Raw genomic sequence first — 11,519 nt, 5'->3', positions numbered from 1 at the left:
TCACAGGGAATGCAGCCTACAGTGTTCTGCTCTGAACACACATTCAGGTCATCAGTTAACACTGTCTGGACCTCATTTTGGATGCTGCAAACTATGAAAATGCACATATGTAACATGCAGGGCACGAAGGATACTCACTGCACAAAGTGTATTCACTGATACCAGTGGGGACGTGGCCACTATCTCCTGTGGGACCCTGGGCAGCTTGGCCAGGAGGAACTGAGTGGTGAGTAGGACCAGAGTCCCAGAAGCAGGTACGTCCAGCAGCAGAGATGTAGCCTGAGACTTTGGAGCCACTCTGTGCCAGTCCTCCAAGTGCTCAGCCATGGAGCTGTGTGGCAGCATGCCAAAGCCAGTGTCTGGGCAGAAGCAGGTGTGGAGCCAGATTCCTGTGCAAAGCCTGCCCCTGTTATTTGCCTTCTTCTGATTTGTACTTCTGTTTGTTTGATCTGTTTATTTCTTTGTTTTTAAAAATATATATATATGGAGTTTATTTTCTCCAGTATCTTTCCTCTCCCTTCATAGCAGGCAAGAACTTTTATGACTATTTAGTTTTGTTTTGGTTTTATTTTTGTTTATTTTCCACAACATTATTAATTGTTACAGAAATATCCTTCGGCAATGCAGCAAAAAGTAGGTGGGGGATATGGGTTAGAGGGTTGTGGGTAGAGCCAGACCAGTCCGACTCCAAAGTGCCTTGTAGATCTGACAGTCTCCAGTGCAAGGCTACTGAAGCAAAAACTCCGGCCAGATATGGGGTGGAAATTCAGAAAGAACAAATGAAGATGTGAAGAAGAAAAGACAGCCCGTTATAGAAAGTTCTGTGTAGTGAACTTGTGCCCACGCAGGACTGAATACCCACCCCAGCTGGGAGGGCACAGTGCCACAAGGGAAGAAGACAGCAGGCAGCACGAGGGTGCGGGTAACACGCGTGGGCCAGCTGAAATTCCCCTGGGCGCCGGGGGGCAGGCTCGGAGCTCGCCGTCTCCTTGGGGAGATGCTTCCCGAAGGAGCCAGGTGCCCTCACGCCAAGGAGGGGATGCTGCGGGCAGCGCCGCCGGGGCGGGCGGGCCGGGGCGCCGGGCGGGCCGGGCGGCGGGGGGCGGAGGGCCGGCTCCCTCCTCCTCGGGGCCGCCCCGCTGCAGTGTCCCGGCAGCCCGGGAGGAGGAGACGGCGGGGCGCGCAGGCAGCAGCGGGGCAGCCCCGAGACGACCGCCGGGCGGGCGGCAGCTCCGCGCCCCGCCGCTCCCGCCGCCCGCACCCCGCGCCCCCGGCCCCATGGCGGGGCCCGCCGCCCCCTGGGCCGCCCTGCTGCTGCTGGCCGCCCTGCTGCCCGCCGCCCTGCCAGGTACGGGGTCAGCGGCTGCCGGCCCACGCGTGTCGCTGCCCGGCGGCGCGGGGCGCGGAGGTGCCGCGGGGCGGGGGGCTCGGGGGCGACGCGGTGCCTGGGGATGCCCAGCGGCGACGCTCTCTGCCCCCGCCCGGCTGGGACGAGCGCCGCGCCGGCATCGCGGGGGACGCCCGGCCGAGCCAGCCGCCTCCCTGCCCCGGCACAGGCACCTGCCGCTGCCGCCCGAGCGGGGAGGGGAGCTGCAGAGCCGGGCAAGCCTCGGCACTGAGGGTCACCCGGCTCTCGGAGCGGCCGGGACCCTCCGTGGGTTAGCCCGCTGCGGCTCTGCCGCGTTTCCAGCAGCTCCGGAGCGCAGGGCTGCAGCCCACAAGGACGCCCGTGGCCAGACGTGAGCAGATGGCACCGGAGGGTGACAACCTCCTGCTTGCCTTCAGCCTGTGGATGCCTTTTCCTCCCTGGAACCTCGTGCTGGTTCCATCGTCCCGTCTGGGCTCCCGTGAGGAGCCCCGCTCGCGCGGTTAGCGGCACCGACACCGGGCAGCCCAGCGCTGCATGTCTCCGGGAAGCCAAAAGAGATCCCTCTTCCCTTCGTTGCCGCCGCCGGAGTCCTGTGGATCGAACCCTGTTATCAGCCTGGGCGAGGCTGGCGCTGCCGTCAGAGTTCCCGGGCCCGCAGGCTCAGGCTTAGGCTGCTCTGGAGGTGGCGTTGTGGGAGGCGGTGGCAGATCTGCCCTGTCCTTTCCCTTGTGGAAGCAGTCTACGATCACTGCATCCCCCGCGGCACTTTTTGCACCGCAGGCAATGCTGAACCGGATCTCTTCAGCTTGTGGGCACAAGGTCTTCACCCAGAGCACGGGTACAGACAGGGTACAGACACACATACAGAGGCATGTCAGCGCTAGAATGTAGCTGTTGGGGTTACAGTAGCCAGAGCGGCACAGGGACTCTTGCCCCCAGGCTCCGGATGTGGTGGCTGTCCCATCTCCAGCCCCGTGCTGTAGTTGCAGTGGAAGGAGCCAGCCAAGGGCGACAGCATCCTCCCCAGCTCTCCCTGCAGCTCTGGGCTGTGCGGCGGAGCCTGGGACTTACCCGTGGCTTCTGGTGAGTCTTAGTGTGCAGTTAAACAGCCAGAAAGGAATGATCTGCTTAACCTGGAACTGTACTCTCTCTGCAACTTGCTGTGTCCGTCCGGGTTAAGCTTGAGATCACACTCCTGGAAGCGGTTTTATAATAGTGCTCCCTTGTGGCAGTGGTAAATGGAGGGGGAACTGGATTTCTGGGGCTTCCTGCTGGAAGGGGAGAGGAGGAGGGAAGGGAGCAGGGGAGTTTTTGTTCTGCTAGTGAAGGAAACATTGTGAGAAATGTCATAGCCTGTGAGGAAAAGTGTTAGCTGTTGAGTGCATATGTAATGTCTAAAGTGATTCTTGGAGATTCTGATACTTCACTAAAATTTTTGCATGTAATATCCATATAGTCTTTCTTTGTTTGCAGTCCGACACCAATGTGCTATAAAAATTAGGCCAATTTCTGAACAAACCCAAATGTGTTGGCATAGTGCTGCACAGAGCTCTGTGTGCTTCCCAGCTATGGAACTCTGGAGCACACCAAAACCTGCTGGAGTGGGAATACTGTGCTGTTAACCCCCGAGTGGCTGGACAGAACTGGGTGTGGGCTGCATGTGTACTCCCTGTCCTTGGTGTGCTGGCCACACTGGGTGGACACCACATTCCTTCTCCGGTCTAGAGAGTAGTTTATAAGCTGCTAAGCTGTGTCCTGAGCAAGTGCAGTCTCAGGCAGGAGGGCTGATGGGTTCTGGAGTTCTTTCTCAGGGGATAAAAACCATTGCTGAGCATTTTTGCTGCCCTTGGTCTTGCTTTCTCACACTCTTGCTGTGTTTAAAATGGTCCTGCTGACCACCTTTACTGTATGTTCTCTGTCTAGGGAACCTGTCCCAAATCGACTCTGCACTTTGGAACCTTTGTCCAAGTACCATGTCTGTGAGACAGGGAGGCTGCCTTGGCTCAGCAGACAGTCTCCAATGAAGTGAAAAAGACCTTCAATTTTTGTCTGTGGAAAGAAAAGATTTTTCCCCTGTAAGGGTCTGGCATTGGGCTGGTGCTGCCACTGACTGTGTTCTGTTTATCAAAATAGAAAGTCAGTGTGGGGTCTGTGCCCAGGATTGTTGTGGCAGTCCTCTGGCCAAGAAAGCTTAAGAGAAGGTTGTTGTGCTGGAGCCAACTCAGGGGGCAGATCCCATTTGTGTATTGCCAAGAGAGATTAGTTGCTTGCTGCCAGATCCCATGTGTGGAAGAATGGATAATGACTACAGAAAACAGTAGTCACCCACCCACCTTATTAACTTAGACAAACAGTATTCAAGAACCACCTGCAACCAGTGGGAGAAGTTTGGGAGAAACATTAAGAAGAGGCTATGTTCAGAGCAAGAGCCTTTCTGACAGCAGCACTAACTCTCATTTTCCTTCCTTGTCTAGACTGTCTGACACAAACAGGGAAAGCAGAAGAGTCTCCAAGGGAATTTTCCACTTCATTTAGCTCTAAGGAATTTATCTTCTCAGTTATTTAGGACAGTGCTGTAATGGTCTTAACTGTATAGCTCTGTACCAGCCTCTGGGTGTGTCAGATGCATGAAAGTTCCTGTGCCGTCCAAGTCTGTGATTCCAGCTCTTCAGACAGCACACAGACTGATTTTGGCTGGATGTGTGGTTAAGAAGATGCTTTCAGAAGCTGATCTATGCAGAAAGAAATTAAAATGGGGGTGGGGGGGTGGGGGGGGGGCTGAGTAGAGGATGCAGCAAGACAAAGACACACCAGCAGGGGGAATGGGATCTTGTGTCTATGATCCAGTGTCTTGAGTGAGCATTCAGTTGCACAAAAATATAGCTCAGACACATTCAGTGATTATATTTCCCATGCAGGACACTGAAAAGTGACATCTAAGTTCTCAAGATAACTTAGGTTGGACTTTATATCTGCTTCACATTGTATGCAGTGGTCTGTAGGTGGGCTGTTGTCTTCACATGAAGGAAGAATAGAAGTATTTCCACCAGGTGCAGTTTCTGCTGCGCCTCTAGTACCCATGGTTTCTCTTGCTGGGAGTTACGTAACACATCTCTGTCTGTCACTGAGGAAGTGCTCAGGAATGTGGCTAAGTTGGCATTGGGATGTGCTGGCACCAGGCACTATGTCTCTTAAATTTATGCTGCTGTAGCTCAAGCATAATCCAAACTGGAACCTCTTCCTAACCGAAGACCTCTAGAGTGAACCTGTGTTTAGTAGCCTGGGTGTGATCCCAAATATGCAAAAAACTGCAGCCAAATCAACACTTTTACCCCCACCCCTTAGTTTTGAAGTGTCAGGATCTGCTTATCTTGTTTAACTTGAGTTACCTGTCTTCATAAATTAGTATTCCTTTACTCCCCCCTTCACCTGCCTAAGTGAACCATAAGTAGGTTCATGTATGTATCATGGGAACATTTACCTTTTGTTGTGCTTTCTGCTGGGAAAGAGGAGGGAGCGTGGATGATAGGCATGTCTCCCACAGACTGCTAATGCACTAAGCAGGAGAAGTGATCACTTCCCCAGAGGAAATGGTCTGGACATTGATGTGCCTTCCTCTTGGGAAGCCCCATGCTGCTATTTTCTCACCCAAGCTGCAGGTGTGCCACACATCTATGCAGTCTTGAGAGGGTTCCCCCATCCTGCAGACTCGACTGATCCTTCAAGCAGGTGCCAGCACTCCCTGTTGTCTTTTTCTACCCCTGAAATTGCCACGTGTCATTTCTCTTTTACAGCTCCCTAAAACAGCAACACTTTCACTGGTGTGCTGCACTGCAAGATTGTTTTTATTCCTTTGAATGCACATGAAATTTAATTTGCTTGCAACTATGAGTATTTTCATTATTCCCCAAGATGAGAAAGGTGACTTCTGCAGCAAGTACCCCTGCCCAGCATGAGAGGGAGGGGCAGTGAGGCATGAAATCCAGAGGAGAGCAGCAGATACTGAAGCTGGGGAAATCCTTTCCCTCTCTCTCGTGAGAAATCCAACTATTTTGCTTCCATGTGGATTGAGAACTTGCATTTTGGCTATGTTTGCACTAACGTCATAGCCCCTGAAGAGTGGTATGGCTTACATTTCAGGTCAGTAGAGGAGTGATGGGTGTCTTGAAGAAATGTGAGGTTGTCTGAAAGATCCTTTGTTGTGCATGACCCCTTTGAAATTGTGTTTGCATTTTCTTATATGTGTTTGCTATACTGCTTATTCTGCTGCACTGTTGGCTGCAAAACCTACAGTCTGTGTTGAATGTTCACAAACGTAAGTGCCAAAATAAGCACTGCCAAGATCAAGACAGTGGCTTAAATTGCACAAGATTTAAAGAAAACCAAAGAACTGCTGAGATCTTCTGCTTTGCTGTCTGTTCCCTGAGTCTTGGGACACACGTTTCTTAACTTTCCTCCACACCCTGGATGCCGAGGGATTTAGAAGGGTGGTGTGGTTTAGTCCTGTGTCTCCACTGCTTGCCTCTTACCAAAGAGACATTTAGACCAGAAGGATTTTGCACTGCCCTTGTACCTGGCTAGACTAACTATGCACACTCTGATCCCAACTCTCATATTTATTCTTACTTGAGGCACCAGCAGCTTTTGCCTGCAGCACCTCTGTAGTTGGATTCATTTCCTTTGGGGGTGCACAAGCACCTGGAAAGTGTCTGCTTTCCCTGGTTCCTCTTTAAACTTTAGACAAGCTTGTAATGAAAAATAAATTTTTCCATAGTGTACCACGTGGTTAAGTGCTTAACTGCTCTACCGGTAGCAGAGTGAACAAGAGCAACATCAAACAGTGTTTACACAGCATCCCCTTCATTGCCTGGTCTTGATTTGCCTGGGGAGATGAGAGCTTGTGCTGACAGCTCATGTGCTTCTGGTCCCCACCAAGACCTGTGCAGGCTGCTGAGCTCCCTCTGCCTGCTCTCTGCTGGATGGGACCTGGTACCCACCTCCCTCCAGACCACTTGTCCTGTGACCTGCCCTCCTAAGGGACATGGCTGCTGGGTCATGTAGCTCTGGAAATGGCAAATTCTCCTCCCAAGTTCCCTAGAGCTGCTGTCTGGGATGTCATATAAGGCCTTTTCTCCTACTCAGAGTTTCTGCAACTGTGTGTTTAAACTTCAGCATGTTTTGTACTGTTCACAGCACTTTCAGGATGGTTAAAATATCTCTGGGTTAAATTGTACCTTTCTCAAGCAGCAGTCACTGTACCTCATTCTCATTGAACCTGTAACCTCTGGCCCACTGTTAGCTCTTCATAAATGACATCTGTGCAGTGGGACACATCAGCTTTTCCCACATGCCAGGTTGAGTTGTGTATCCTGGCTGTGTCACATCTCTGTGCTGTGATGAGAGCTGAGCACTCTTCAGTGCCTCCAAAATCAGCCTGCATATGTCCCCATTTTGGTATAGGTGCTTGCATTTGGCAGGTCTGTACTTAAAGCACATAGTGTTAAGGAGTGGAGAGCAAGGAAAAGTGGAAGAAAGACCGAAGACGTGTAGCAATTGTGTGCTTTAAACAGAGACCTTTTCCTATACAAAGAGAAAATGTTAGTTACATCAAATGTAATACTGAAATCCAGTGGTAAGGAAGCCTGTCCAAGCTTCTCCTAATCCTGGAAGAACACATAAAATGTACATCCAAATTGAACAATGTACACATTAAAAAGTGGTCTGGAGAAGTGTGCATTTTAAATCAACCCTCTTCAGTGAGTAACTCAGTCATCAAATCAGCTCTTCATTAAACAGAGTAAATTGCTCATTGAGGACTGTGGAGTGTATTCATATTCCACAGTTCCAGTGCAGCAATTCCACTATTACACAGTTATTAAGTCCTCTTGGGCACCCTGCAATGATTCTGGTTCCAACAAATCTTTCCAACTGTTGTAGTCTTCCTGCACTAAACTTATTATTTTTCCATTGGAGGAGTTGGTTGTTCTTAATATATATATTTGCTGTAAAATAAGAGGCCCCTCTTCAAGTGGTTATTTGTCATGTTTACTGTAGAGCTGACAGCAATATTTTGGCTGAAATCTTTTTTTGGGAAAAAGTGCAGGACTGCTGGAGCTGGAATGTTAGTGTTTCCTTGTCTCTAAAAAACAAAGACAGAACTAAGAGAAATTGAATTGTCAACATAATTTGTTTTGGTATTCTGTTATGAAGTGCTTAAACACTTCTTTCAGAGTGGTGTCCTTAGAAGGGTGTACAGAAGGGTTTAGCTGGAATCATGAAATAACTACTGAGTGTGCCTTAAAATTCCTGCAATGGAAAGCAGCAAATGTAACTGGCAAAACATGCTGCCATGAATGTTTTGCGGTACCAGAGAACAGCCCAAGCTCTCCCACCTGTCTGACCAGCCCCCTCAGAGCCCCTGGATGCTCCTGCTGCTGAGGGAGGGGAGTGTGGGAGCAGCACCAGGTTCCCAAGCCTAGCACCTGTCCAGCAGCCTGAGAAGTAGCCAGGCTTCATGTTTTCAGCCTGAGACCTTGGGGCAGGTCAGATACAGGCTGTAGCCAGATGGATGAAGAGCTGTATTTAGATGCTGTAACTCCTGCTGGGTAGTGTCTTGCTTCATGGGGCAGGCCCATGGTTTGATAACAGCATCAGAATCTGCCCCTGCAGGAGTAACTGAGCTGTACTTTTGCACAGTCTGCATGTCTTTCCCTTTCATCACCTTTTGAAGCCATGCCGAGCTTGCAACTCGGTGACATAATTATGTGTTCTTTAGCCCGGGATGCATTGCAGATGGCCCTCAGCTCACGCTCCAAGAGGCTGCAGCAGCGTGAAGACAACAGCGATCTGGCTGAGGGCTCGCTGCACTTTGCAGGAGTGGGTGCTCTGGGTTATGTGTTTGCAGCCTTGCTGGCTGCATCAGCTGAGCTTTGTGTCAGCCTCTGTTCCAGCTGTGCCACTGGTCTCATGTTTCTGGTCTCCCAAAGCAGAGGTGCTATAAACAATTTAAAATCAAATGGCCGCGGTGGAAATGCTCCATTTGGCTTTGCTGGTCTGAGATTTCAGGCTGATTTCAGGTTGCATATATTTGTAATGTATGTATTTGATAAGTGTCTAAGGTTGTGTTACTGTAGAGGTGAGTTGGGATCACAAGGTGTGGTTTCATTAGAAAGTCTAAGACAGACTTTGAAAGTGACAATTTCACCTTTCCTGAGTTCCACTGTCCCTGTTTTAAAAACGGGCTGAATGTTTTATCCATGCTGCAGTGCTGGAGAACTGCCCAAGACAGGACTCTACTCTCTTCTACTTGAAATTTTCCAAACAAGAAATAATGACTTATGTCTTGTGAATTGCCCAATTGCCCAAAGCTGAATGTATGCAAAAACAAAATTGTTGTCCTTACAAAGAAACAAAGTCAAAAGAAAATTTAATTAACCAGAAAAGCTCTTCTGTGATAGCACAGCAACAGTATTGAAAACCTAAAAAGTCTAAACCTTAAACAGCAAACAGCAATATTAGCAAGCCAAGTTTCCATGCTAAATGTGTACAGTGATGTATTTTTTCTTTGCAATGCGGTGATTGCTCTGACAGGGCACTGAGCTCCTTTTCTTCACTTGTAATGGCTACTGTAAGTCAAGCTGATCCTCCAAGAGCCTGACTACTTGCTTAAATGAGAGTCAGAGGACTGAATGCTTAGTGGACACTGTATGTGTTTTCATGACAGCCCTTCCCAGTCAAGTCAGAGCTTCTGGGTTTCAGTTGCTGAGCAAATTTATTGCCACAAGATGTCTCAGACCATATGTACTCCTCATCTGCCCTCCCAGCAAGTCAGCCCTCAGTGCAGGATGTGCCATGCCCCTTGGAACTGCTGATTGCTGAGGGCCAGACACCTCTGCTAACACACTTTCTTTTCTCTGCAAAACACCTGTTTAAATTACGCTCAGGGAGGGATGATGAGTGGTATGAGACACTGTGGGATTCTGGTTGTGTTTGGTATCACATCGTGCAGGTTGGGCTGGAAACCTGCAGCTGATGATGTGACACGGGAATGGGAACGAGTGTGAAACCTTGGAGGGATAGAAGATTATTTCAAACCAATTCTTAAGTGAAATTGAAAGAGAAATGGCTTGGAACTGGCTCAAGTCTTCCCTTGTGGTGGTGACAAGCCAGCTGTCCCATGTTATGCTAGCACAGGGTAGTCACAGGCAGTGTGGTGTGGCCACAGCTGTGCCTGCACAGCAGCACAGTGGGAGTGTGACTGGGAGAGGATGGTATCCACACTCCCACTGGGAGTGGAGGGAAGGACCTGTCATGTGTGTGTCAACAGTGGGAAGGGAGAAGGAAATACAAGAAAAAACAAGACTGCTTTTTTTACCACCAGCAGGGAGAGAGGAAGGATTCAGCCCAGTGGAGACAGCTGAAGTGAGAGCTCAGATAACTGGTGGACCTCAAGGTCTAGTGGATGTAAGCATCAGAATATCTGATGAGTTAGTATGGATGTTTCTGAAAGAAGGAGGTGTGTTTGAAGACGGGGGAGTTATTTTTAGCACATGCCTACTGTTCTATCTGTTGCTTTCCTTTGGGAGAAGTGAGATTTTTCTTAGGACTGGACATTTACAGAACAAGCTGTTAGTAATTCTAGTGAGAGTGGCAGAAACAGACCCTATGAATCCAAACATAAGAGCCTCATAAAATTAGACATGGAGTTTGCAAGATTTTTGGCAATATGAAATGAACCCTTTGACTTTTTCAGCAGTTGGACCTTTTGCAAATATATTTTTTTCTCTGCTTGTACTGTATAAATATATTTTAAAACTCCCAAACTTCTGTTATGTTTGCAAGTTGTCCCCATAAAAACCAAGAAGGAAAACAGTGAAACTTCAAAATACCTGTAGGAGCTTTTGAGTATTTGGGGCCTCTTTGTATGGAAGGAAATCACTGTGTTTCAGGAAGCTTTGCAGCTTCAGCAAAATGTTTATGCTACTGAATGGTAGCAGATGGCCAACCAACAAAAGGTTAGCAAGTTGCTTAAGTTACTTGTAAAAGAGTGCAAATTTCCTTGCCTTGCTCTTAGCAGCCAGCCTTGGTTTGAGGGATCCAAGCTCAGACCTTGTCTCTGCTGTTGCTGCAGGGCTGCTTCCCCAGCACTGGCCACAGAGAACACCCAGACTCAGGCTGCCCATGACTCTGCTGGGTAACCTGCCCTTGCCATGCAGATCTAGTCAAAGCCCTAGGACAGCAGAGGATACCACTGCCACAGAAGTGAGGGCTGGTTTTCATCAGAAGCTCAGGTTTGAAGAGAGAGGGAATTATTTTTCATCACAACATCATTATAGGTCACCAGCATGGTGATGGGCGGGTCAGAGCTCACAAGCAAAGTGGGCAGTGCTTGGGTGGGTGTTTTGGTACTAGAAAGCTTCATTCCTCTGAACTGTACTCAGTGAAGTTCTGTGCCTATCTCACCCAACCTAATACAGAGCTCCTAAAAATAGTGATCATAGTATTCTGTCCATTTCCCTGGCATGCTCTTTATCTAGGATTTATGAGTTTTGCACTTTGGGATCCCTGGAGGGTGCGCCACCATCTTCCCTTTTAGAGTACAAAGCTACATGTGTAGATTTGGAAAAAACTTTTGCAATAAATAATGTGGAATAAAGTTAGTTAGAAGAATCAGAGTGGGTCTTACTTCAAGACATGAATCGTGAACCATTTCTTATTAGAGATATACAAATACTATTTTAGTGATTTTTATTTGCATTTTCCATTAAGAGGAAGCAGCAAAGGCTATTTTAAGATTTATAAGATTTATTTTTTCCAGTCTGTGTAAAGTAACTTAATATCTGAGAGCTGCTAATGAAAGAGCAGACACTAATGTTGAGCCTGAGTTTTGTTCTTAGTAAACCTGCACCTTGGGAAACTAACTTTTCTGATTTACAAAAGGCTTGAAAATATGAAACAAAAATTAAGAGTTTTAGATTTTATTTTTCTTCAATGCATGATGAAGCTTGAATTCCTACTCTCTGACTTCGTGAGTCTGAGGCATTTTTGGCAGTTTCAAATGGAAAGTTGAACTGCACTTCAGCTAGAGATGGAATGGAAAGACTTTACAAAAGCCTATGAATCTCTAGTAGATTAAAAAATCTGTGCTATT

At 48.4% G+C, this 11,519-nt stretch overlaps 1 protein-coding gene across 2 annotated transcripts in view; it reads left to right on the top strand.

Moving 5' to 3' along the window:
- The first annotated feature begins 1,188 nt into the window (after positions 1-1,188).
- FNDC1 (fibronectin type III domain containing 1) overlaps positions 1,189-11,519 on the top strand; it is a 62,580-nt gene continuing 52,249 nt past the window's right edge. For both annotated transcript variants that reach the window (XM_085576527.1, XM_021540537.3), the window contains exon 1: positions 1,189-1,348. In XM_085576527.1, the coding sequence (XP_085432653.1) occupies positions 1,279-1,348 (70 nt within the window). In that variant the 5' untranslated portion in view covers positions 1,189-1,278. The remainder of the gene's footprint in view (positions 1,349-11,519) is intronic.

Source organism: Lonchura striata, chromosome 3 (genome assembly GCF_050655825.1).
Source record: "Lonchura striata isolate lonStrDom1 chromosome 3, ASM5065582v1, whole genome shotgun sequence".
NCBI lineage: Eukaryota > Metazoa > Chordata > Aves > Passeriformes > Estrildidae > Lonchura > Lonchura striata.
The sequence above is the reverse complement of the archived record's forward strand: the minus strand, read 5'-3'. Positions and strand labels throughout refer to the sequence as shown.